The sequence below is a fragment of the Empidonax traillii genome, unplaced genomic scaffold (genome assembly GCF_003031625.1).
Source record: "Empidonax traillii isolate 1590-97213 ecotype Southwest subspecies unplaced genomic scaffold, ASM303162v1 scaffold1491:size100782, whole genome shotgun sequence".
Classification (NCBI taxonomy): domain Eukaryota; kingdom Metazoa; phylum Chordata; class Aves; order Passeriformes; family Tyrannidae; genus Empidonax; species Empidonax traillii.
Genome location: NW_020956684.1, coordinates 47561 through 74123, shown reverse-complemented (window position 1 = coordinate 74123; position 26563 = coordinate 47561). Strand labels below are relative to the sequence as shown.

The following is a 26563-nucleotide window of genomic DNA, read 5'->3' as shown; positions in this document are numbered from 1 at the left end:
AAGAAAAAACCAAAACACCCCCAAACTGATCATAGCCACAGTTAATGACTCCAACATACCTTTCTCAGGGATAATCAAGTTCACAGATGCAAAAACATTGCTCTTAATTGGGGGAAAGAGATGAGATTCTTTGGGACTTTGGAACTTGCTGGTTTGGATTTTCTTGCTCTGCAGGAAGACTGGCTTTGTTAAGCTGTACAACTGGTAGTGATTAGGAAGTGTTTGCACCTCTAGAGATGTCTGAGCCAGCAGAGTCTGAGGTGGGACTGTCTTTCATCCAGGACTTCCTCCAAGGTTGCAGAAACCAAAGGTCTTGGCTCGGTGGCTTTTGCTGATCAAAGGATGGAAGCCCTTTGCTTACCCACGAGTTGCTCACTGCTGTAGTAATTGTAGCAACAAAACCTCTACTTAATACTACTTTAGTTTGCTGCTGTAGCTACTTAAAATGTTTTCCTTCAGAAGGAAAGGAAAATCAGGTGGGAATTAAATCTTGAAGCATGCGAGCCTGCTGTGAAAAGGAAGAGGGAACAGGTTGTTTCAGCTCTTAGGTGGATTTGGCAGGAAGTGCAGGAGATTTGCTTTGCCCTGAATCTCCCTTGCTGTGTGCAGGGGGGAAGTTTTTACTCTAAAGGTGACGGGGAGCCCTGGATCTTCCAGACTAACTGAGGCAGAAGTGTCATGGATGAACTGGATTGAGCCTTTTGAGTTGGGGATGGATGAGGTTCTGCAACTCTGTTTTGCCAGAGGTCCGTGTGATGCAGTGGGGAAAGGGCACCTTGAGAAAGCTGAAGGGAACCTTTGGTCATTCCAGGCTTGTTGAGTACCAGGGAATGACGACAGGGATAACAGAATGCTCCTTCCAACCTCCAACAAAATTCAGCCTTAAAAGTGCTTGTTGTAACCTGTTGTAGTCACCTGTAGAACTCCCGTTTTTCAAGGAGCAGTCTTATGTTTACTGCCAAAAATTTCCTGACAGGAACAGGACCAGCAATACCTCTGGTGGTGGTGGAGGTGCCTCTGAGACAGACACTGATGCCTGTAATCAGCTGGAGACAAGCTTGGACTGAAATTCATACTGAGTTAATGCCTCTGACACTGATCCACAGGAACAGGGAATAGAGTTCAAAGGAGGCAATGAACCAGTAGTATCCTGGTGGTACAGAACTACTACTTAGCTTTGCTTTCCCTATTTGGCAGCTCTTCCCCCATGAGATTAAGTTTGAGAATAACTGCACTGTTCTGTTTCACTGGAATTCTCAGATAACTGGCAGGCAGCAACTGCTTGTTTTCTGAAGCTCTGGTGCAGAAAAATGTGTTTGAAATAATTCTTGTTTTTTTTTCTAAAAGAGTAAGAAAATCCATAACCATTCAAGTTATTTTGCTGAAATAGTCCCATTGGTTCTGGATACAAAATGAATTGTTCAGTGTGATACAAGGGGAGAGAGGGTGTGTGTGAAGAGCATGAAGTACTGGCAGTGATACTGCACAGGAGGAAACACAAGGTCACTTATTTTGTTGTCAGTGTTGCATATGTGGGAAGCTTTCTGTGTTTTGCTGTAAACTATGAACGTGTGGCTTTTTTCCCTTTTAATGTGTGTCCAGAGAAGGAAGGGCTGGATGTTTCAGCAGAAAAGGGTTTTCCAGTTAGTCAGGACTTGAGTGTACAGCCTTGGGAAGCTCTGGAGCTGGGGATTGCAAAGGTGATTAACGTGTCTTTAGCCTTCTAATGTTGTAGATGCCACGAGGGCTGGAGGCTCTCAGTTCTTCCAAGGGAATCTCTCCTGCCCTCTGTGCTGTTTTCCCATGTTGCTGATAGAAGTGGTTCTGTGGCTTTATATGGCTTAAAACTAAGTTTAAAACACAAATCTAGTTTTGCTTGCCCTTCAGGTGAACCAGTGAGAGAAGCAGCAGGAACAAATTAAGAGATGAAAGGTGAAGCTGCTGCTTTGGGCAGTGGGGTTGGACCAGGCTGGGTCAGGGGTGGTGGTAAAAACACACTGTAAGCACAAACTGCATTCTGGCGTGTGTGGAGCGTGTACTACAGCATTATACCAAATATGGGATCAGAATGTACTTAAAAGGGAAAATTCCCTCAAGTCTGAATTCACTTCTGCAGTTTTATTGTTTAGTAAGCAAAGATGTGCTGTTTGACTCATCGGAGCCGTGGTAACAACTGGACTGTGGCACGTCACCTCCTCACGGTGAAGTCTGAAATGGGATGGTTTTCATCTAAAAATGTGAAGGTGTGCAGTAGATCTGCTAGTGGTGGGTAAGGAAAGCAAAGTGCAATTAATCCTTTTTGTCCAGGGGCTGCATTACCTGTGAAAATTAGGAGCTGTTCAGCTTGTGGTTTTCTAGGAGGCAGGTTGCATAGTATGGAAAATATTTTAGTTTTATGATAGTTTTGTGATTTTTTTGAAAAAGATTAGCTCCATGCAGCACTTTCTATGTCAGGTAGTAGATATTCACCTTAATTTTTAGGGTAACTTCCCTAAGTTGAAGTTGAACTTTTCAAGGTGAAGGGTCAAGATTTAGAGCTCTTGTCCCGAGTAACAGAGGTCTGGTTTACTCTTTATCACTGTCTAGGCCAGATTCCTTTTAAAAAAACCAAAACCAAAATAAACATAAACCAAAAAAGCTTGTGTAACAAGCCATCTGACAAACAGTTCAAAGCTTGATCTCTGAAGCAGTCAAGTAATTCCAGTAGTAGTACAAGTAGTACAAGACTTGTGGAAAATAGGAACTTGCCACAGTGGACCGTGGGAGAGAACATGTGTGGTCTTGCTCTCCAGACAGCCACGAATCCATGTGGAGGAGAGGCTTTCCTTACATATCCCAGCCATGGGAAAAGCTTAATTGGAGTTTGCAGTTCATTATGTACCGAAGTCCTCAAGTGTTTGATGTGAATCTGTAGGAAACTGGCTTTGGTAATGAGGGTGCCCGTGGCCTCTGCCAGCACCACTCCCTTATTTGCAAGGAATAGTCCTGTCAACTGGGATGATTATCCCAGGAGGTTTCACAGCGTAGGTTGTCCTGGAATTGCTGTCACTGAGAGGTGTTTTGGAAGAGGTATAGGACTGTTCCTTCCACATGTGTGTTGGTCAGATGAACTTCTGGAGAACTTCAGCAGCACCTGTGTGAGAGCGGGATGATCTCAGGAAATGTTGTTCTGTCTCTGTGACATTTGATTTTTTTTTCCTGGTCTGTTTTATTAGCTGGAGGCAACATTTGTCCTGGGCTTTTTGGTGGGCCAGAGGAGAGTTCCATCTGCAGATTTTCTGGAACAAGAGGCAGTGCTGCCCTTCTTGTGAAGCAAAAAGTTGGTGTGCTCCTGTGCTTCTGGAGTTATTGGAAGGGTGCAGGGAGAAGGGAAAGGGGCTCATGCTTGTTGAGAGGAGCTGTGAGAGGAAGCTCCTGTTGGCTGTGGGGAAGGTTGGAGTCTCTCAGTGTCTGGGGAATCTGTGGCCTCAGTCCATGTCCCTTTTCTTCCTGAGCAATTCCCTCCTGTTGGTGCTCCCAAGGAGGCAGTTGTTGCTGCTCAGTAGAAGAGCTGAGGGGGCTGAAGGAGAGGAGAGGGCTGGAGGCTGCTTTGGTTGTGGTTCCTTATGCCTGTGCTCAGGAAAGCTGACTCAGCAAAGGTGTGGGTAGCCATGCTTGTATTCCTGTTGGATCCAGTGGGACAGCTCCTTTTGGAAAAGCAGGGATGGGCCAAGACGATGGGGCTGTGCCTCAGGAGCGGGGCAGGTCCTGCCCTGGCTGGGAAGATCCCGTGGCGTTACTGCCAGATCACTGGGCATGCAGGTTGTTTAAGAAGTGGGAAGCAAAGGTGTGGCCCCAGTGCCATGGGGGAAGGTTGGTTTGTGGAGAACAAGCTGAGAGTCCTGGCCTAGGAAAAAATGCAGGAATGTGCCAGCTGTGGAAAGAGGCAAGTCCTCTAACACCTTTTTTTTTTTTTTTTTTCCCCCCCCCTCCTCTAAAACATGTGTGCCTACTAATTGTCCCTGCTCTTTCTGCCACTGTCAGATCAAAATAAAACCTGCAGGCCTATAATTAAAGCATAACAAATCATAAAACCACCACTCAGTTCCTCTTGCCCTTTTGTGGAAAGGAAATTTAGAAATTGGCAGGAGGAGAGAACCCTCCTGAAAATTTGTCGGTGCTAATCAGGATGAATGAATTCAGCTTTCGCTTTGCTTGGATTTCTTTCCTATTTAAGGTTTCCAGAAGGTCTTTTAACCTTGAGCAGCTTCTTTCTTTCTCTCTTTTAAAAAGTAACGAAATCCCACAGAGACTGAAATGAAATGGAGTAGCCTTTCCTAGTTGAAGTTGTTTTGTGAACGTGAGAATAAAACCCTGCTTGCCTGGTTTTAACTGGAACTACTTGAATTCAGTATCACTTAACAGTCACACAAATATCAAAAAAACCCCCAATAATTACAGAATGTAAAGCTAGCAGTGGTAATACATAGTCATTACACATTATTTCCGAGGGAATTATTGCTTTCTTAGGTTTTCAGATAAAAATACTTGTAGAAGGAATGTTGTCTTCAGGCAAGTTAAAACTTGCTGGCATATTCCTGGTAATACAGTGCCTTTGAAAGAAAACATGTGTGTATATTCAGGGAGATTGAAGTTGGAGAATCAAATAACTCCTATTTTAAGTGCTGGTATTTAAGCTGCCTGTGGATCATATCGATGTATCTTTGTAGGGGTTGGGCTCTTGTGATGAGGATCTGCTGTGCCACTCTCATGTGGTGGAGGGTTAATGACAAGTTACCAAGGCACAAGTAGGCCTGACGTGAAATAACAGTGATTTTACTCCTGTTGTTTTGCTGCTGTGTCAGGGAATCCCCCTTAATATTCCACAAAGATTCCATAGTCTCCCTATGAAAGTGGGAATGAGGAGTTCAGTTTCAGCCCAGCTGAAAGTCTCTAAACCTTGTGTGGCTTTAGCATCATGAAATAAACGTATGTTTTGAAAAGGTCTGGGTTTTATGTTCTGCGCTACTGAGATTTGTGATTATTTTCTGATCTTGCCTCTGTTCTTGCCTGTGCTCGAGCACTCAGCAGTCCTGCGTTTGGGATCCCTGGCGTGTGAAGTTGGGAGTTGTTTCCCGGTGTGCCAGCAGGTGATCCTTGCCTGGGGTGAGCACTGAGCCTTCTCCAGAGCCTCAGCAGTGACACCCCTTGCTTTCATCCACTCCCCCGTTTCCCGCTTGTTTTTAGAAGGATAGAAACTCCCCGAGTGCGTTCTGTTGTTAAACAAACCACTTAGTTACATATTCAGGATGTTGTGATGAGAAAGTAAAAGATTCCGTGTTTCTGCCTTGCTGCCTTTTGCTCTTCCTTTCCATATTCCACCCTGAGAGCTGTTCCCAGACCGGCTGGGAGCTGGCAGGAATGTCACAGGTGACAGTGCTGTGGGGGGATGAATCAACCTGACCTAAATCCTGGGGTGAGGTGGAGGTGAACTCTGTGCTTATGCATTGCAAAGAAGTTTCCAGTTGATCTCTTCCCTGGGGAAGGAGCTGTGTCCCCTTGAGGCTTAAGACTTCTCTGAATAATTAATCCTCTGGGTCTCTGTCCTCAGGGAGAGATGAAAGAACTGTGGAAGGGCTACTGTGTTACACCTGATAAAGGAAGTCATTAGTGAGGCTTCAGATAGTCACATAAATTAAAAACACTTGCATCCTCTTTCCTTAATAATAGATGAAGCCTTTAGGATTAGAGTTAAAAAAAAAGGGGAGGGGGAAACAACTAGAAAAGCTTTTTCTGTGTGTGAGTAAAATTCCTTTTCACACAGTTTTACTTGCCCTTAAATTACTTTATTTTTCCAGATTTGCCCCTATTCCTGTATGAGATGTCTGAAGAGGGTAAAAACATCGTAAAACTTCCCTTATTCTGAATTTGTGAAGATGTGTAGGGTGTTATCCCAAATTCCTTTGATTGTAGAGGCAAAGAAGTATTTCTGTAGCTGAACAGCTCGGTAGTTCATTTGTAGTTAATTACCTTTTTAATGAGAACAAAATTTCAACCACTGGTAGGTAAAAAACGTTCGAAAGCTCCTCATTCGGGAAACAAACCTTAGCAGGGCTGTGATTCATTTTGTTTTACCCGTGCATTTGATGATACCAGAGTTGCCCCTCTCTCCTTTTCTGTGTTCCAAGCTGGTAGTGGTTTATGCTCAGCTGTTGTGGTTTATCTGCAGGTACAATGGATCCCTCCCTAATGGTGACAGAGGACGCAGGAAAAGCAGATTTGCCCTTTACAAGCGACCCAAGGCCAATGGAGTTAAACCCAGCACTGTCCATGTCATCTCTACTCCTCAAGCATCAAAGGTATGGCACAGGGGGACAAATCCTGGTTTTTCTGATGATCCTGAGTGGAGAATTCCTCGTGTGTTGCTGCTGATTTGCCTTGCTGCCAGTTGGTTCTGTGGTAGTAGGATACATCTCTTTTAATGAAGAGGCGGCAGTGGATTTTCTTTCTGAGGGTGTATGGCTTTAATTTTAATCCAGTTACCGGTTTAAAATAGTCTGTAAACTCAGGTGTGAGATAATCTGACCTTCCTGCCCCTGTTCAGAAAGCTGTCTCTGCTTTTGTGATCAAAACAAAAAAAGTATTTTAATTTCTTTCTTGCTGGAGTGATCTCTCTTTCCTCCTCAGGAAGATAACTGACATGCCATAGAAGATGTCATGATCCCTTTGGGCCTTTCATTTTTGTTGCTAATAACGATACTGTGGAATTTTTTACTTGAAGTTTAGTGTGGGTGAAAGAAGAAAAGCAGTAAATATATTAACATAGTAATACATTAATGTATAGTGCTGTCCAGGTCAGAGTTCTGGTATTGGAATATATTTCAAGCTTCAAAAAGTTATGGATCTTCACACTGCTCAGAAATGGGTTGTCTAACTTGGACCAAGAGAAGCATGTTTAATACATAGTGTGGGATTATGTTTTCTAATGCACAGTACACACCTAAACTTATCAAAATACACCATATCAGAGCTTGTTTTCTTTGCAGAATCCTTTGTGTAGGGCCTGCCTAGTGCAGATAAATGGGGAGTCTTTTGGATTAAAAGTTTCTGTGAATATTTTTTCAGTGAAAGCTTTTGTGAGTTAATAAACTCAACCTTCAAAATAGACCTGTAGTATAATGTTTATTTATGTGTTGGTAATTCCAGTCTGCTGCTTAAAATGTAACAAATGGGGGGGAAAAAAAAGTGTTTTACTGAGTGGCTGGAAATATACCCATGTTCTCACTGGGTAATCTGAGGCATTCAGACTCCAGATAGTATTTCAGCATTTGAGTTGCAAAATATTTAAACACCTGGCAGACAGCACAAGGAATCTGGTTAATGTTCATCTGTGGTGTTATTGCAGTGCAGATAAAATATGTGTGCTGTGCAAATTAGTGCCCTTATAAAGATAGCGCAGGGGCTGGGACGTGAAAGCCCGTCCTCCCAGGGTTTGGATTCAGGTAGATATGTCAGGCTGAATGGATTCTTCTGCACTTTCTCTGAACCCTTATAAAAGGGCTTTTGTGTGTTTATCCTGCTGTCTGGGGCAAGGCTGGTGGGGGGGTGTGTGCCAGAACAGGGATGCAGAGGATCTCAGTGAGAGCTCTTTCCATGCATGGAGAGGATCTTTTTTTTTTTTTTTTTTTTTTTTTTTTTTTTTTTTTTTTTTTTTTTTTTTTTTTTTTTTTTTTTTTTTTTTTTTTTTAAGATGCTGTCATAGGCTTTTCTCACATCTTAGGCACCAGAGCCTAAATCATTTTACTGGGAATGGTTTCTGCACACAGCTTGTGCCAATGATTGCAGAAACACAGGCTGATAAAGAGTGAGCTGCTTGCTTCTTATAAAAAAATAGCAACTTGATCTCCAAAGTTTAGTTCTGCTCTCTGTCTTTCAGTCTAACTCGTATTTAAGGAAGGTAAAATAGTGGGAACTCGTGCTGCACAGGATATTAATGAGTTTTCTCCCTTAATATCCTTCCTCCTAACTCTTCAGGTACCAGTTTCCTATTTTGCTCTGCTTGGCTGTCACTGCAAACTGAATCTGGAGTGAAAAGGCTCCTGTTTTGTTTAGAGCACTGGTGCTTCTGAAGTGGTGGATTTAGTAGAAGTGGGGGAGGCACTGGCTCTCTCCATTGGTTCTGCCTCTGATGTGGATACTGGAATAAGGTGCAGGGCTGGTTTTGTGCTAATTGTGTTAATGCAGCAGCTCAGGAGCTGTATTTGTCACCAATTCTAAGCCTGAAAACTGCAGTAGATGGCAGGAGGCTGCTTGTCGTGTCCCATTGTCCCCCCTGTGCAGGTGTCAAGGACAGCTGGGGTAGCAATGGCTTGGGTAGTAAATTTAGCTGAGCTAATTGCATGTGAATCAGGGCCTTTTGTTTCTTCCAGTGAGAGCTTGTTTGGTTTTTTTTTTTGTTTGTTTGTTTGTTTGGGGTTTTTTTTGCCATTCTGCCTTCTGAGGTGCTGGAGAAAACTTAGAATTGTTTGGGTTTGTGGCTGTGTTTGGGGGGAAAGCACTGCATGGCGTAATAAGTCTCAAGTTTTTTCAGAGTAATGTTAAAATATAGATGCACCTCTCCATTATTCACTTTGCTTTAAAACCTATTTTATTAACTCTGTGCTTAGGCAGCAGTCAGGAAATTTTCTGGCATCCCTTGACTGTTTAAGACAGACTTTTTCCAGCATTGTCAAAGTTGGGTTTGCTGTAAGAAAGGAAGCTTAAAACTCTTATGCTGTCTCGAGTTTCTTTGTGTACTTGTCAGGGGTGGGGAGTGAGGGACTGTGAGTCTTCGTTAACTGGGTATGAATTTTAAGATTTTAATAACCTCCTTTGCTGAACTGGAGAGTTTGTTTCAAAATCATCATGTCACAGGGTCAGTGCCTCTAACACTGAGGTTACTGATTTTACTGGACACTCTGATCATGTAATCCCCCATGACTTCAGGTCTGTGTGCATTTAGATTTCCTTGTTGGTTTCTGATGCTTTGGAGTTACTTCCATGGGTGTAGAGTTTAGAGAAATGAAGAAGGAGCTTTGTGTGCATTTGAATTACTTGAAGTATGGCATTAGGAAGCATGAATTGTTGAATGCAGAATTCCCTGGGATTGCTCTGGAAGCATGACTAGCAACAGTGTGTGTGGGATTTGAGACCTTCCAAAGTATTAAGTCAGTGGGCAGGGGAATGTAACTATCAAGCACTGGAAGTACTCCTGTCTAACAAGGAATATTGTGCTTTGGTACCTGAGTGATTCCATTCTTAATAATCACCCCATAGAAGGCTGCAAATGCCTTTTGAATTGCTGCAGACTACAAAAAAACCCCCACCTTTAATACCTTTTTATGGTGGTGTGTCTTGGTATTTATTATGTCTGTCTGTCTTAGGATCAAAGTATTCCTTTGGTAACCTGTGGTGGATAAAGTCAACCTATTTTCCCCCCTCTGAAATTGCTATTTCAAGCTGCCTGGGGAAGATCTTTCCAACTTCAAGTCCAGTTACCCGCCGAGTTGGCTTCTGCTTTGTGCTATCACAACAGCAGCTTGTGCAGTCACTGCCTGGGTTCCTGCAGCTCCAATCAAGTTTCCTGCTGCTGCTGGAAGAGAACAAAATGCAGCCATACCAAATAATTATTAGGTTGGGGACAGAGCTGCAATTTGTGCCTTGAGTGACGAGAGAAAATGAAAGTATCGGATTCTTGTGATCAGATACTGCATCTGCTTTGACATCCTTTGAGTGGGCTGTAAAAGGATCAGAGATCCTTTTGGCACTGACAGCTTTTTGGTGGTGGTTGTGAGTGAGAGCTGCAGAGCTCAGCTGTCAGTGCCTTCCCTCCTTCCTGCTGGGCTTATTTATGGTCTAATCAGTTCATGGAGCACTAATTTGTTCTGAAGTAACTCTAATGGCACAGGTATCTCCAGAGTCCTGGGCTGTGCGGGAGCAGCTTTTTCTTGGCTCATCACAGTGAACCTGCTTGAATCGTAGTTTCCTGGGTGTATTGTCCTTTTCTTTGTTAAATGAACATCACCTCAACGTGCTCACTCCCTGTTCCTGTGCCCTTCAATAGCAGGGAATGGTCAGACAGAAGGATTGGACCAATTTACCCAGGAAGGCTTCGTAAATAACAGCCCTTACTTGGTTTGAATCTCTCCTTCCTGAGCTTTTGGGACCTATTGAGCAGAATGCATGTCAAAGGTTTTGGAAAATCATTTCATAGTGTTTTCTAACAAACCCCAGATGTTTAGTGAAGGAAGGGGAATTAAAAAATTGCTGAGGACTACAACAATTATTTTTTTATGACTCAATGTTGCTTTTTGTTTTCACATTCTCCCTGCAGAGGGTAAAAAAAAAAAAAAAAGGATCAAAAAAAATACTTCCCTTGTAAACTCTCTTTAAACTACATCTGCTCTAAATCAATATTTTAGAGCTGGTTCTGCTTGAACGTGGGTGCCCTTTGAAAGCAGAGGAGAGTGCAGTGATCACCAGGACTGGCGTTAAACTCGGGAATGTTGCATTTCCCCAAACGCTTCCACTTGGCTTCCCACAGGGATTCCAGGCTGTGCAGTGTCTCAGTTTGCAGCTTCCCTGACTGTGTCAGGAATAACCCTGGGGGGGAAGGTTGGGCTTGTAGAGAGCTGTGGAAAGGAGGGGCTGGATCTCAGCTGAGCTTGAAGTGCTGCAGTGTGAGGTCAGACACTGCAAACCTTGCTGCCCATCGTGGAATGTCTTCAGTTGTTTGTGCCACTGGAAGAGCAACAAGTAGGATTTGTACTGGAGATGGTCTCCCTGGAACATAAAATTTTCACTGCTTGAGCTTAATGTGGCATGACTGGGTTAAAGCTCTCTAGCTTCAGTTTGACTGATTCCTGCCTCTTCCTCACTGTTCCCCAGAATTTGGGGTGGAAATTTTGGACCACCACAGAAGTGGTGAAGCTCTGTCCTGTCTCATATTTATTCTAATTGGGCTGTTAATTGGCTGAGATGGATCTGGTCTTTAAAGTGCATTTCTCCTGAGAGCTGGGCTGCTCTTGGCTTCCTAAAAGTGGTGAAAACACCCCAAACTGGTTTTGGATCAGATGAACCCACATGGGCTGAACATCTGCCTGTGTGGTGGAACTTGCTGTTGGGGATAACTCATCCCTGCATGTTGGGATTTTACCAGGGGAGGTTCTCTCCAGAACATTAAAAAGTCATCTCCTGTGGTGTTCCAGGTGTTTATGCTGGAGCAGAGTTAGGACCAGCCTGAGGAATACAGGGGCTTGTATATAACTATTGGAATTTGGGGCTGTCAGCATCTATAATACAGGAATTCCTCTTCTGTGTATGGGTTGTTCCATGCTCAGAAGAAAACAGCAAGAGGAATACACAGCTGATGATGGATATGCTTTTCCTGTTCTCTCAAACTAATGTCCAAATGAAATGGTCTTAAATGGATGGAATGTTGTGTTTTGGAAAAATCAAGCAGCATGTACTCAGTCACAGCAGCTCTGCTGGAACAGAGGAGCTGGAACTGAATCAAAGAGGAGATGAGACTCCTCTGCTCCAAGGCTTTGTTGAGAGGGGCAATTATTTTGAAAGCACAGAAAGCAATTCGAGTTTCAGGGGCCAACAGTAACTTTTTGAAGAAACAAACAGCTGCTGCTCCTGTTTTACAGACTGGAAAATACTTGTTTTCCAGAGTGCCTTGAGATTTCGTTGACAGAAAGAAGAAAATCTAAATATTTCTCTTTTTGGGAGTCTCTCATGACTGCGTCTGTAAAATGAGTAATGTTATCTGTTCTCCAAGTGAAGGACTCGAGGGGTGACTCTTGGGACACCAGGAGATTCCTTTTCCCACTGTCAGTGGGTCTGTTGTCTGAGACATGTTTATGCTTTCTCTGAGATGCAGGATTACTTTGTTTTGGGATCCTGCTCAACACCAAACACCCCACAAATATTTTGGGAGAAAACAGGGAGCACTTTATCCTGATAATCCCTTCTGAAGGGACGTATCTCCAGCAAAGTGCTTATGGCGAGGCTTCATTTGGTGAATGCTCCAACCTCTTCTACTCATGCAGAAATTCTCTGGCAGTCATAAAGCAGTTCAGAATTCTTTAGCACTATGGGTTTGCTCCTGCAAGATGATTTTTTTTTTTTTTTTTAAAAAATCATCTCCTGAGCTGTCCTTCCATGAGAACAAAGGAGTCTGGCCACTGGGCTTTCATCAGGTGACCTCCCATGTAAGGCTGTGTGTGTTTTGTGTACAGACTTGCCTTTAAATTCTGCCTGCCACTTGTGATTCTGCCAGTCCTTCAGGAAGTTCTGGACTCTGCAGATACCTGGTGTGAGATAATGTGTGTGGTAATGTATGCTTTGGCCTTCTCATTTCAGCAGCAGCAGATGCCTATCTCTGGGACTTCAGGAAGCCCATTAAAGGCCCAGCACTGCCAAGCTGCTCTGTTGTTCAGTTCTCTGCCCTCTTCCAGCTCAGTGTGAGCTCTGAGATCTTCCTGCACCGGGTTTACCAAAAGCAGGGAATGATGGATCTCCTCTGCTTTTTGATAGCAGGGGGGGAGCACTCCCAGTCAAGCTGAAAAACTGTGGGACTTGGTGCACTGCGGTCAGGTTTGCACATTCCCTGGAATTCTCGCTCTGGGGACTGCCGGCCTGGCATTGCACTGAGGCAAGACCAGCATCTTACAGTGATGTGTCTCACACTGGGATCATCCAGAAGTGGTGTCGATGTTGACAGCTACCATTTTATGTGGCTCTAGAGATTTTCCCTGAGGACCTGTCCTGTTCTTGAAGTTTAAGACACTGAGAGATACTTTTCTTTCTCTTTTGCCCTAACCCAGGGTAAGAAAAGTACAGGTTTGATTTCTGTGTATTTAGTTTTCGCTCATGGGTCTCATGTGACCAAAGAAACTTTGGTTCCAGTCCCTGTAGCTGCACAAGGTTTTCTCCTCCCAGGCTTTGCACTGATCAAAGGCTTAGATGACAAAGCACCCCGTTTGCTGCTTGGGCAGCTCTTGTGTCTAAAACAGCACTGCTCAGCTTGCTGAGGGATGCTATTCTTGAGCAGGGGAACCTGACAAGAACTCAGAACTTTCCTGGTGAGATAAAGGACATTTTATACTTGCCCTGCAGCAAGGCAAATTTCTGGGGTGTATTGCTAATCTCAGTTAAGTTTAACTGCAGAGGTGCTTTCTTCTGTAGGATCAGACTTCTGAGAGCCAGGACTTTCTGGGATCAGAGCATCCACATTTACACCCTGGATGATCAGGCAATTTCTGAGCCTGTCGCAGCTTGTTTGTTCTCCAGCTCTTTGGGGAATGATCTGTGGAAGGTTTTCTTTGGGTATGGGGTTAGACCCTCTGAGGATCAGAGCTTGTTCCTCTCCCCAGGCAGTGCTTTCCTCAGCAGCTGCTGCTGTGAAGCTTCATTTCAGCTAAATGAGGTTATTCCACCTCTTCTCCCCCTGTCTTTATGAGGTGTGTTCATTCTTGAATGAGTTGTTGTCTTCTCATATTGACACAACTGAATTTGTAGGACTCTCCATCTCTACCAAAAATTGGCCAAAGGTTTGGTGAACTTCTGAAGATGTGCCTTTGTTTGGGTGGACCTGAGCTTATCACACAGATAACAACCAACCTCTCTCTCTTTGAAGCTCTTGCCTTCACAGTGTTGTGGCTGTGCATCTGTTTAACATAATCCAGAATTCTAGAAGAAGTACTTAAAGACATCATGTGGTTGAGAGAAGGTGAGGGAGAGATACTTCTTTATGCTTAAGGTTTTAGAGTATTTGAGTGTTATTAAAGCAAAACTTATTATCTGTGCTGCATGAATGCAAAAACAAAAAAGTGTGATTGATCAAATAAAGCTTTGATTGTGGGCTGATTTCTCTGGTTTGCACTTTTGAGACACTGTACTTTCTATAAACAAACCTCACAAGTTTTGACTTTTCTACAAAGGTTTTGAGGAAATCCTGGATAGGACAGTGATAGCAAACTCCCCAAAACTGGAAGGAGGCCTGAAAGGAACTTTGGAGAGGCTTCGGATTCATTTTGACTTCTGACCTTCATGTAATGACATTTACCATCACAAACTTCAGACAGTGGGCTACTGTGTAAAGCAGAAATTTTTCCTTCTCCCTCCCTGTTTTCTTAGAGAAAGAAAAATTTTTTTTTTCTTCTCCTCTGTTAGCATTTGGTTTTCCACAGGGTTGTGTCTCTCCTTCAGCCCACCAAAGAATCTGCCACCGCTGAAGGTCAGGGATGAGGCAGTGCCTTGGTGGTCCAGGTGGGAGGCAGGAGGAACAAAGCTGACCTCGCCTCAGCTGCTCCTCCTCTGTTCCCAAGGAAAAGCTGGCCTTGGAAAGCTGGGATTGTGAAACTTGTAATAGCACAGAAAGTGTTCTTCCCTCAGCTCAGCCCTCCCCCTCAAAGCTCTCTCAAATCTTCCTGTTTGGTGTTTTGTCACAGAGATTGACTCTGTTGCTGCCTGAGTGTAATAAATAAACTGTGCAAGTCAAAACAAAGTGTTTGCAATTCTGTGCGGGAGACAGCCCTTGCTAAATATCTTAAAATATAGCTCCGTTATGCTCTTGACTGTTACTGGGAAGGTTTAACTCTCTTTTGCTTGGTTAAAAATATCTCGGTTATTTAATGTTGCCTCGTAGTATCTTTGTCCTGTACCCAGACACTGCTGGAGTTGAGAGTGTGACTGTGTCACTGTGATGGGTATAAAAACAAGGCTCTTTCTGAAGAACTTTTGGTTTTATTTTCCTGGAAATAATAGAAAAATTTATGAAGGCAAGAAGCTGCATATTTATTAAACTCCTTTAGATTGTGTGTGAATTTATTCAGCGTCTCACACAGACTGAAACAATCAGGAGGTTGAGTTCAGGTAGCCCCATTCATTGCTTTAAATCAAAACTTTGCCAGAAGTGTTTTTTTGTGAGATGTCTATGTAATGTACATATTTAGATGATGCAGTGTAGGTTTTACAGATAGTTTTCTTAACTGGTTTTATGGGTTTTGCTGTGGAAGTACTTCAGGAATTGGGGGGGGGGGGGGGAAGCAAGCATTCCAGTCGTTATTTAAGAATATTGGGATTTTTTGAGAGAATTTGTAGCTTTAGATGTGAAATTTGTTACAATAAACTTTGGGTACAGAGTTAATTCAGTAAGTTCAAACAGGGATATATGTTCTATGCCTTTGTTCCAATATTGGGTGTTGGACAAGCATTAGTTCTCTATAGTCCATTGTTTAAACCCTTTGGCAGAGTCCTCAGTGCTGTAGGATTATTCCCACTTACACCAGTACCTGCAGAATTCCTGCTGTCCTGTCTGCTGTTGATTTAGTTCCAGTTTTCCTCATTTTGTAAATTCTTTGTATGGAACACAGTCTAATGCTTTGGAAAGTCAGCATTTGTGTGGTGGGGAAGCACTGGCATTGCAGTGCTTGATTCCATCACCTTCAGGAGGGATTCCCTTCCCTGCACTCTCTTCCTCTCTCCAGATGGAAATGTACTTGCTCAGATGTGAAGGGAGGGCCCTGATTTTTCTCGTGACTGCTCAGGATTTCTGTGCAGAAAACCCTCTGATTAAAATTTAGCCAGAATGATAAATAAAAATCTGTATATGCATAGCAAAGACAGGTGACAAGAGGGAACACCATCGTACAGTGTGACTGTGTGAAAGCACTGAGGCTTTTCCAGGCTGAAGTAGTAATTGATTTTTCACTTAGTACCAGTGAAAGTTACCACATTTAGTCTTAAAAACACTAAACCACTTTGAAACAGGAGTGTGGAGGCACCCTCTCAGGTCAAAGGCTTGGATGGCTGGAGGCACATCTCTGGGAAGAAGATTCTGGAATTCAAGAAGGAGCATTTCTGAGTCAGGTAGGATTGAGGGCTCTGCAAATGCTGGGAGGGGGTGGTTCTGCCTCTGCTGCTCCATGGAAGCTGTTTGTTGTCATTTCTCTTGGGAGTGTTTGCCGTGTGGATGGTGGAACAGTAATGGGAATTGGATGATCTCTGATACCCAAACAGTCTTGCTCCCAGCTGTGACAGTCCTGCTCTGGATAAGGTACTTGGCACAGGAAAAAAAAAAAAACCCAACAGTGCTCAGAAGTGGATACCATAGAGACAGCCCATCCCTTGGGCTCTTCCAGCAGCTCCTTGTGGAGAAAGGAGTGTCAGGGCCACGAAGGCTGGGCTTGAGACTGAAAAGTGGTAACTATGTGGACACATTTGCTCCGTGTGGGAAGATGCTGAGGCCTTGGCTGTGCTGGCTCGGGCTCTGCAGAGTCAGTGGAGTCTCAACTCCAGCTGAGCAGCACGTGCTGGTTTAGAGCAAGGGCTGTGTCCGGTCGGTCATTCCCAGTTTGGTATCTTAATTGCTGGTTTAGCCCTGGCTGAAGGTCTCTCCAGAAGGACCTTTAGCAAGTTTGTGTACAGAGAATGTTTGACATTTTGGGAACTTCATGGAATCTGTTGTCCTTCAGTGATTTTTCTGCCAAACCCTCGAGTGTCTGCAGAGTCATTTTTTTTTTTTCTGTACTACTGCCAGGATTGGGACACTTCTTGTTTTGAAGTCAAGGAAGTTGTGTTCAAGGAAATGTCATGCCCAGAATCATTTGTTAATTGTGCACAGGCTGTCTTTAAAGCAGTGCTTTCTTGGCTTTCACTTGCCAGCTGGTGAATTGTGTTGTTAGCACCAGCAAAGGTCCATAAATCACAGATACCTCAATTCTATCTCATCAGCCTGTTCAGTGTTCCAGGATTGTTTCAGCCTCCCGTTTCTCAGGCTTGATTAACAGGAAGGAGAGAGCACTTAAGACACTTGTTACAGGTACATAATGTCTCTTCTTTATCACTTGTGTGATTTTTTTGTTTGTTTTCCTGTTGTGTATCAATGTGTATTTGAAGGACAGTGAAGATAAAAAGTAGGTTTCCTTTAAAATGGAAATCTTTCTTATTCGACTGTTATGTTCTCAGTCTTATCAGTCTGGGCAAAGTCTGCACATTAATTTGCCAGGATGGTTTGCTGCTTCTGGGCTTTCTTTTTGTCTTTTTTTTTTTTTTTTTTTTTTTTTTTTTTTTTTTTTTTTTTTTTTTTTTTTTTTTTTTTTTTTTTTTTTTTTTTTTTTTTTTTTTTTTTTTTTTTTTTTTTTTTTTTTTTTTTTTTTTAAATTATTTTTTTTATTCATTGATCCAGATACCACGTTCCTTTTGTTACAGTTGCAACCCTTCCTCAAGAAGCATCTCACTGCTTTTGACTCTGTTTATTTAGTGCCTGCTGACTACAGCTGGTATGATGATGGAATACTTTTTTCATAGAGAGCACTGGAAGCCTTGGGGTGGGATAACATTCACCTTTGATGGAATTGGCTAAGATGACTTTATCAACAGCCAGAAATTGTGTTCAAAGTGGCAAGGCCAAAAACGTGCCAGATGTTTTGGCATTGTGTTAATCTAATTTATGACTGACTTGCTGTACTAGTTCTCTGTTAATAGTTTCTTATACTGACTGTATGTTTTGCTTCACATTGGGGGGGAAAACACTTTGCCTTTAAAATAGAGATTGTGGTTGTATTAAAGTGCTTTTGGCAGAAACTGAGATTGATACCTGTGTGAGGCAGGTTGGCTCCTTGTCAGGTGCAGGTTTGGTCAGTTGTGTGTGCAAACAGAGAGGAGATTTGCTCTCTGATGTGGTGTTTGGGTGAGTTTCTGCACAACTGGCTTGGGATTTAGCTCCGGTTTCCCCAAAATTTTGAAGCATCAAAGATTTGGGCTGAAGGGATTGCATTGAACTCTTAAATAATTGTCATACAGGAGGAGGCTGTGATACAGTTGTGGAAGGATATGTTGTGTGAACCTTTAACGAGGAGATGACACAAAATGTGGAAATAAACTGATACAGAAGCTTGTGCTTTGTCTTCCTCCCCTTGTGCATCATCTCCTGTGGATCTTACGAGTGCAGACATAATACAAAGCATAAAGAAGGGGGAGTTTGATGTGATAAGTTGGTTTGAGATGGTGGATTAAAGTCTTTTTGCTGTTATTTTCCTTCCCATTACACCTTCCCCCTCCCATCCACTGCCCACCTCGTGCTGCTCCTCTACCCACTGTTTTTGTCACTGGGAAAAGTGAGGGACACCAGGATTCTTGAGTTGATTTTTCTCCTTCCAGTTGGCCTATCAGTGAGATGCCTTTGAGCTTTTTAGGAAAACACTGCTGAACATGTTCTTTTTGGAAAGAAAAAAATGTTAAAACTGTACTCGTGGGGTTTTAAAAGAGAATTTTCCTTCTCGTTTTGCATTTAATATATAAAACATGTATGCACTGTGCTCAGCACTCAGTGCTGGTGTGTAGAGCCCTGCTCCTGCTGGAATACATGAAGTAAAAATAGTCCAGGATGCGCAGGAATTGTGAGGGGTTTTGTGTCCCAGTTTTCACTTGTGACAATAACACTTGCACTGGTGTTGATCCATCGCTCCAGGTTGGTAGCGTTTGTTTGTTTGTTTGTTTGTTTTTTCCTTCTCTCATGAACTGGCAAAATGAGGAACTTGTTTTTGCCGTAGCAAGTTTCTTTAGTCCCTGAACACCAATTGTGACGGTGCAGCAGCAGGAGGGGAGGGGATTGTGTTGGCAGAATAGTCCATATAAATAACATGAGACCTGGAAAAGATTTTTAATCACCTAAAATGTAGATCTACAGACTGTTCTCTTAATGGTTTGTTTTGAATGCCTGTGTTCATGGAAGTGGTTCAGAGCCCTCCTGATGGTTCTGGCTTAAATCCTGAAGTCTTCATTGACTCCTAGTCGTGAATCTTCATGAATAAGTAGTTCTTAACTCTGTAAAGCAGGAATTTGTAGTATTTTGTTGCGTTGCTGTTTCTGTGAAGGGGAATCCTGGAGAAATAAACATGATTCTGTAATTAGAATATTAGTTACAGTAGATTAGCCCTCCGTTTTAGTGAAAATCAGTGCTTTATCTGCTTTGCCAAGTGAGATGCACAGAGACAAGCACTAAAAATTACATGTTACAGTTCACTTCAAGCTCTTCTGCTGTCTATTTTCCTTAGCACTGAGGCCTTTTGGTACTGAAAGGAAAAATGCAGGATGCATGCTGTTCTTTCAGAGCTGTTCTTTTCAGGGCTATGGTTTCCTCGAAACTGTTATTACTTTCCTCGGAAGCTTGTCTGGGCTGAAGGTGTCAGTCATGTATCTGAACACTGGTTTGTGTGATGAAATGAATCTTCCCAGAATTTCACCTCGTCTTTCCCTGTAGTGTTTTTTTGCACTGGAGAAGCTTCATAGTAACAGCTCAGCTTTTTTTTTTATTATTTTTTTTTTTATTTTTTTCCTGCAGGAGGAATGTCTGCCTTTTGTTCTTACAACTCCAGCTCCTTGTTCTTCCCCCAATGCCTACCCCCGTAAAGAAAGCGCCGCGTGGTGTTTTTTTTTTTCTTTTTCTTCCTTTCTTTTGTTTGTTTGTTTTTGAACCGAAACCAGAAATCTCGAATTAATTTGCGAAGCGGTGTTTGAACTCCCTCACAGAAGTTGCTGGGGTTGATGTGCGGGGAGACAAAGCTGCAATTATCTCCATCTTTGCCCTCCCGAGGGGCTTCATTACGGCGGTTCCTCTCTCCCCGCTGCCGTGTCCCGGCAAGGTGAAGTTCAGGATTCAGCAGACACAACAAATTATTATTTTCTCTGTGTGCGCCGTTTCATCCCTGCTGATGGAACATTTAACTGCCTTTTTTTTTTTTCTTTCCTTTTTTTTTTTTTGGCTGTTGTTGTAGCAACAGGAGGGGGAGAGTCCGTGCAGCTCTGACAGACCTTGTGGTGTTCAAACCGACTTGTTTGATAGCGATGTGGCAAAAGTATCACTTTTCCCCCCCACTATCAGCCAAAGACAGGGACACTTCCAGCTCCCAAAAAGGCTTTAAACTCCTCTATTTCTGATATTACTTAATGTCATTTGACAGGCACCTAATACTTTAACTCTTAAAGCCTCCTGCTCCAACAATTCCGTGATGGATTTTAAGCGGACTCTCTCCTCAAGTTTTAGGTTTGCTGATCCGACCCTGAGGGCACGTAAGTAATGCTTCAGACCCTGCAGAGTCATCCTTGGTGGTAACATTTTCCTCCTCAAGGTAGTGCTTTGTCTTTTCCTGACGCTTAAACCTCGTTTCATTTGACAGTTTTAGCTCTCAAATCTGAAGTTTGAGCTGAAGATACATTTGGTTACAGACACAAAAACTTACATTCATACTTTCCCTTCATAAGATTGTCGAAGTTGAGCACCTCATATTTTTAATTTTTTTTTTTTAAAAACAAATACATGCTCTTTTTTCTGCTTATGTATTTCAGTAGGACATAGTTCTTTTTCCACAGTATATATATCGATATCTTTGCCAGCATTTAAGTGTTGAGTTCAAGTCAGGGGAGCTGAATGCACTTGGAGCTCCTTCTGAAGAGAATGTCTGTAATATTTTGAAAAGAATGTACTTAAGTAGCTGCCTGCAATTCACGGTGCTCTGTGCCTGGAAAGTGAGCCTTAACCATTGTTCAGTATTTATCTTTAGAAACGAAGTGATATGGAGAGGTCCATTCCAAATGTTTCACTTTAAAGAGGGTACTCCAATCTGTAGATTTGGCACCTTGTAAATCCTGACTTTTTCATGTTGTCCCAGAAGGGAGGAAGGGAAAAAAATGTGTGCCAGTGAGAATTAAATGAGAATTAAATGTTCTGGTGTTGTGCACTGCTTGGTTCCATTTCAGTGGAAGATGGAATTATATATATGAAGGATGACCCCAACATTTTGCATGTGGGATTATCATCTGGGTTGAGGGGAACAGTCTGTGGTGAGTGTGTTGAGAGAAACTCATTTAGCAGGTTCTTGTCCCAAAGCAATTCCTTGCTTGGCTGGGTAATAACGTAAGGAATCTCCAGGTCACCACTCGAGAAGAAATGTTCTCTGACACTTCTGTGACTTGCTGAGTGTAAATGAGATGTTGGTTTATAAAAGACACTTTCAGCAAGCACATGGGGAAGCAGAGTGGAATCCTGCCCCTCCTGTTCCTGAGGAAGGGGTCGGGAGCCAGGAGTGCCAAGAGTTCCTCTTCCCTTTGGGTTGGACTGGGCCCCTTTTCTGCAGTTAAAGTAACGAGGCCATCCTTGTGTTTGCTGGACCAAACAGGCTGTTTTCCCTTCCCAAAGGGAGGTGGGCACAGGAAAGCCTTCACAGCACCTCTCCAGTGGCTTTTCCTCCCTCTGCACAGGGATTTGGGAGAAAAGCAGAGTGGTGTGTGTGTCTGTTCACTGCAGGGTTAGAAGGTGAGTCCTGCTTTGTTGAGTATTTATTAGGAGGAACGTTTTCTAAATGAGTATTTCCAAGAATCCTGAGTGGATGAAGAGAGAGGGAGAGAAAGCACACGCTGGTTTGGGAATTGATGGCTGGAGAGAGAGCAGTGGGGGAATTCCTGAAGAGCTCCAAGAGCCTGAAAAGGCAAACTGGATGATGAGGGACCGGAGCTGAGTTTCTGTGACTCCTGTGCAGGGTGGGAATACGGTGCTGGTGAACACAGTTCTGTGGATAATGTCCTTTTGTCAGTAATCTACTGATTGATACAGGGTCTCAGCATGGAATTTGTCTGATTGTGTGCACTGGGTGTGGATACAGTTAATCACCTTATCCTGGTTCATCTGCCCGGTGATAAGTCTGACTGGGCTGTTACTATGGTGAATGTGAGGAATCTTCCTGGTTTTAGCTGAGAGGGATCAAATAAATAGCTGCTGGTGTCCCACAGTATTGTGGGATGCTGGGAAGTGGATGAGGGTGGCAAGAACAGCTGATGGATAATAACTCAGGCACTGTATTTTCCTTACTATTTATTTTTTAGTTAATTATATCCTGGTATGAGGAGTCAAAAAGAGAGAAATGGAAAGGAGCTTTATGTGATGTTATCTTAACCATTATCAGCTGGCTATTAATTAATTTAAATCCCAGTAAATTATTTGTGAGATCTGAATTCCTGAGCTGATTACTAATGGGATTCTATAGTGGTAAGCAATTTTCCAGCATTAAATGCATCGCGTGGAAGCAAATTTGAAAAAACAAAACAAAACCCAAAGAAAACCCCAAATAACAAACCCCACAAACTTCACTTGAGAAAACTGTCAGAAGGGCAAATAAAATGCAACAGCTGCATGGGGTTGCCTTGGTAATAAGGGGTTTTTAAAAGAGGCACTTTAGTTATAATTAACTATAACCAAAATACCAGCAAAGCTGAATAGTTGGAGAGTTTCAGCAGGGTCTGTAGCTATTGCAGCAGGGATTGTGTCTCAGAAATCAAAGTTTTCTGCAATCAGTAAGAGAGTTACAGATTTCCTGCCTTGGATGAGGAGGGAATGGTGGAATTGCACAGTCTGTGTTGATGAGCTGCATTATACAGCGCTCTGCAGCTCTGCTGTTGAGTGTCCAGGAGGATTTTGAAAAGCTGGAGAGGATTCAAACAGGAGTCACAAAACTGATTTGAAGGAGGGAATGGAGAGAACTCTGCCTTGTAGAGCAGCAAATGAAAACTGGCAGCTGAAATGAGCTATTCCACAAGTTATTCACCACAGATAGTCAAAACCTGCCACTTCTGTGGCAGAGAACGGCTCAGGAATTTGCTTCTGAACTGCAGCAACTGCCCAGAAATTTTCATTTCTTGCTGTATGAAAGCTGAAGCTCTTTGAACAAGCCTGGTTTGCTTCTAATTTAACATATTTACACTTAATATATTGATGGTGTCAAATTAGCATGAAGCAGACTGAAGTACCTTAGCCGAGAGTGATGGACTTAAATCCGCGTGGGAGACAGTGGGATGGCTTTGGGAGATCCCTTTGGTATGGGGGAAATTTGACTTGATGAAGTAACTCAGAGTTCAGAAATCTTGGTTATTTCTCTAAGTGCTCCTTTGGAGAAAAGATGATAATAAAATGTGCAAAAGTAGGTGGTTGTTGTGAAGCAGGTGCTGACTGTGTTTGGAGAAGGCTGGAACGTTTTTGTGTGGTGCAGTAGCCACTGAATGCAGTGAAAGGGGATGTGGAGGGTAGTCAAAAAAAATCAAATTAGGGCTGTTTGGGAGTAAATGCCAAAATGGAGGGGTTTTTTTCCTTTTTTTTTTTTTTTTTTAGGTGTAGAAAATGACAGTGCTTATAGTGAGAGGGTAATATCTGTGTTCGTATGTGGGTAGAAAGCCTGGGGAGCATCAGTCTGGGAAGATTAAAGGAAGATAACATCTTTTATAGCCCATGTGTGATTTGTAGCTCCAGCTCTGCCTGCAGAGCCCTCAGGTTGCAGGGAAGGAGGTGGAAGCCTTTTTTTCCTTCCTGGATCCAGGGAAAAACCCTCTCAGCTGTCAGGGCTTTGCGTTCTTGGTGCCTCGTTAGACAAAGCAGGTGCTGTGGATCCACCTGCAACAGAGCAGAGATTTAAGGGATTATTTGCTGTTCTTACAGAGGCTCAGCAACAAAATCCAACACCAAAAAAAAAAAAAAAAAAAAAAACACCACCTCAAACTGAAGTTTGTGTTCCGTCTGGGGAATTGTAAATTTGGATTGATGCCGTGTGAAGTGTAAAACGTAGTTTGTAATCAGCCACAGAGTCTGGGGTTTATAGCTTCTGCCATAATTTTAAATCCTTGTTATCCACATTCCCTGACCCAGCTTAACAGTCAGAGGGCAAATCTCTTGAGTGGAAATAATTTTACATCAGTTGCCACCTACAGAAATGGGAGGGTCAAGATGAGATGGCTGTGATAAAAGGTGTTCTAAATTACATATCATGTGCCAGAGCCATATTAGCAATAATGGTAGAGGTGGATAGAGCAGGATAGGTTAATGTAGCTGAAAAAAACCCTTTCAGTTGTGAGGTATTTTCTACCTGTTACCTCACTTGTTAATGAATAAATGCCATTACCCCAGAGCATTGGAGGGTCAAGGCAAAAATGAATGTTTTGGTAGGACAAGACATACTAAGGCAGTGGTTGGAAGTGATGTTGGAGGTGGGGAGTGCATTGAGTTGAGACACTCAAACCCTTCCTTACATGTTTACAGAACTGAATAGAGGTTCCTCTGCAGTTTTCTGACAGTAATTCTCTAAGTCAAGCCAACTATTGGTGTACAGTCTGTAAGTAAAAAGAGTTTTTATGTTGGCTCTGCACTCTGTGCTCTGTATTTCTTCTGCATTGCTCTGTTATTTAGTTTTTGGTTTTAATCAGTGTGTTTGAACCAGCTTGTTGGGTGGTTGTTGCAAGAACTGGTAAGTTTTGTTTTTTGGGGTTGTTTTGTTTTGTTTTTTCCAGTTATAATTATATTAAATATGAATTTGAATACACTCTTCAGTTATGTTGACTTTGAGGAGATTATCTTTTTGGATTTCCATTTATTGTATTTGCTCTAAAAATATGCAAGCTCTTAGGTTTGGTTTGTTTTTTTTTTTTTTTAATCTGGCATTTGATCTGGATTGCCATTTTCATCTGTTGCCATTAATTAGGCTTCCTGCTGGGTTTTTTGTAGCTTTACTCTTCATACCTTGTGAAAGAATTGGTGTCAGTGCAGGTTCCCACATTAACTATTCTTAAATTACTTTCTTAGCTCAGCAGAGTGGTGGCAGAGTTGCTGCAATTTCATCTTCGCAGTCACTGCTGTTTATTTATTTTTTTAAAAATAAGAAAGCCCATTCATGATTTTTCTCCTGCCTGCGTGAGATGATCTGATAATTTATTTGTAGACAGTGCTTGCTCCAAGGAGCCACTGGAGCTGCTTCTTAATTCACTCACCCGTGGTTGACTTCACGTGCCATTTGCACATCCAGTGTCTTGGGGATTCTTTTGGATACCATCCAGATATTCCAAAAGTGTGTGCAGGAATTCGACTAACATTTGACCCAGAGCCTTGTGATTTCAATATTTTTAATTCTATATATAGATAGGTATTTATGTGTGTGTGTATAAATATTTTGAAAGTTGAAATGGGAATTTTTGGCAGAGGGGTTGCAGACAGGAAACTTTTGTTCTCTGGCTCTGAAACGTGTCAAATGTTGCTTTTAAAGCTCTCAGAAACATATATGTAAATACATGTTTTTTTTTTCTTAAACACAAGCAATAATATTGAACACCCTCATCATCTTTATTTATCATCTCCATTATGAGCAGCCTGACAGTGCTGTGTGTTAAACACACTTCACTGTCATGAAACTGAGTTTCAGAGCTCTGCCAGGAGAAAAATCAACTCAGCAAAGATTTTCCTCCTTGTTATAAAAGCCCATTTAAACAGCTGATTTAAGAAGTCAAGTAGTTTTAAGGCACCAAATTAAAAACATGATTTAAATCAGTTAATACCGGGAAACACAAGTAATTTTGATGTAAAGAGCTTCCACCCAGGCCTGCTGAGGGGGGAAAAAAAGGCCCTCGAAGTGCTTTTTGCTGTGTGTAATTTCACAAGCCGCCTGTGTTCTCCACATGAGCGTGGGCTGCTTTATCCTGGGAAGCACTAGGGTATTCCATAACCCTAATTAAAACTCTGCCTTATTTACGCCCTGTGGGCCTGCTCAGTGCATTGTGTCCCTGTTTAATGCTGCTTCTCAGTTTGTTTCATTCAGTGTAAACCCCCAAATCCCATCCATCACTGGGAACTAGTCTGCATTTTTTCGTAGGAATAGTGACATATCCCATAATTTCGCTGTTACAACTCCAGTCATGGGCTGTGTAATTTTATTTTTAAAAGTATCTTTTTGTCTGTGCGTTCAGACAATTTGGGTTTTATTACTAAAGGGCCATATGGAAAAAAAATGCATTTTAAGGGGATGGAGTTGTGCTTGCTTTCTGTCTGAGAGAGTCTCTTTGGGGGAAGGGAGAGCAGCAGGTCCTGCCAGTGGTAAAATCGTGTGAAGTGCAGAGCTCCTGATGAGCCCCGTTCTCTTATCTAACATGACATACGAAGGGAAAGCAAGTTGCCTCTAAAGCTTGCCTTTAAATTTTAATAAACTGCAGAAAAGATAAAGTGGCGACTCCCGGGTGTGGATGCACCAGCAACAGCCTGGCAGGACCAAACTCCAGGATTATACTTTCTCTTTTATTATTATTTTTAAACGAGTTCTTTATGGCTTGAATTTAAATTTTAGGGAAATAAATTGTCCTTCCTCTCTTCTGTCCGTCCGAATCAATCTGACTGAAAGGCGACAGAAGATTTGAATGTGAGAGCACAATGAAAATAACGGGGCCGGGGACCAATAGAGGCGACTAATCCTCTAATTACTTTCTCTGAACACTGGGAATTGGGCTGCAGAATATCCCTCAGTACAATCTGGAGTAAGCTAAATTTATTCCATTCCAAAGCTGTAAAGGGAGGGAGTTTGCTACCCGCTCGGAATAGTAATGTGCTCTGATGGGGCTTTATCTGATGGCAGGGAAGCAGATGCGGCTGCTCTGTCGAATGCCCGTCCCCGGGCTCGGGTTTTCCTGGATGTTAATTGCCCCCAGCTCACCCTTTTCACACGCCGGGGCTTTGAAA

At 42.6% G+C, this 26563-nt stretch overlaps 1 protein-coding gene across 1 annotated transcript in view; it reads left to right on the top strand.

The window, feature by feature from the left end:
- Positions 1 to 26563, top strand: part of LOC114070243 (E3 ubiquitin-protein ligase pellino homolog 2) — a 65280-nt gene that overhangs the window by 19362 nt on the left and 19355 nt on the right. Inside the window, exon 2 of the mRNA XM_027907528.1 lies at positions 6209 to 6338. Coding sequence (XP_027763329.1) covers positions 6209 to 6338 — 130 coding nt within the window. The remainder of the gene's footprint in view (positions 1 to 6208; positions 6339 to 26563) is intronic.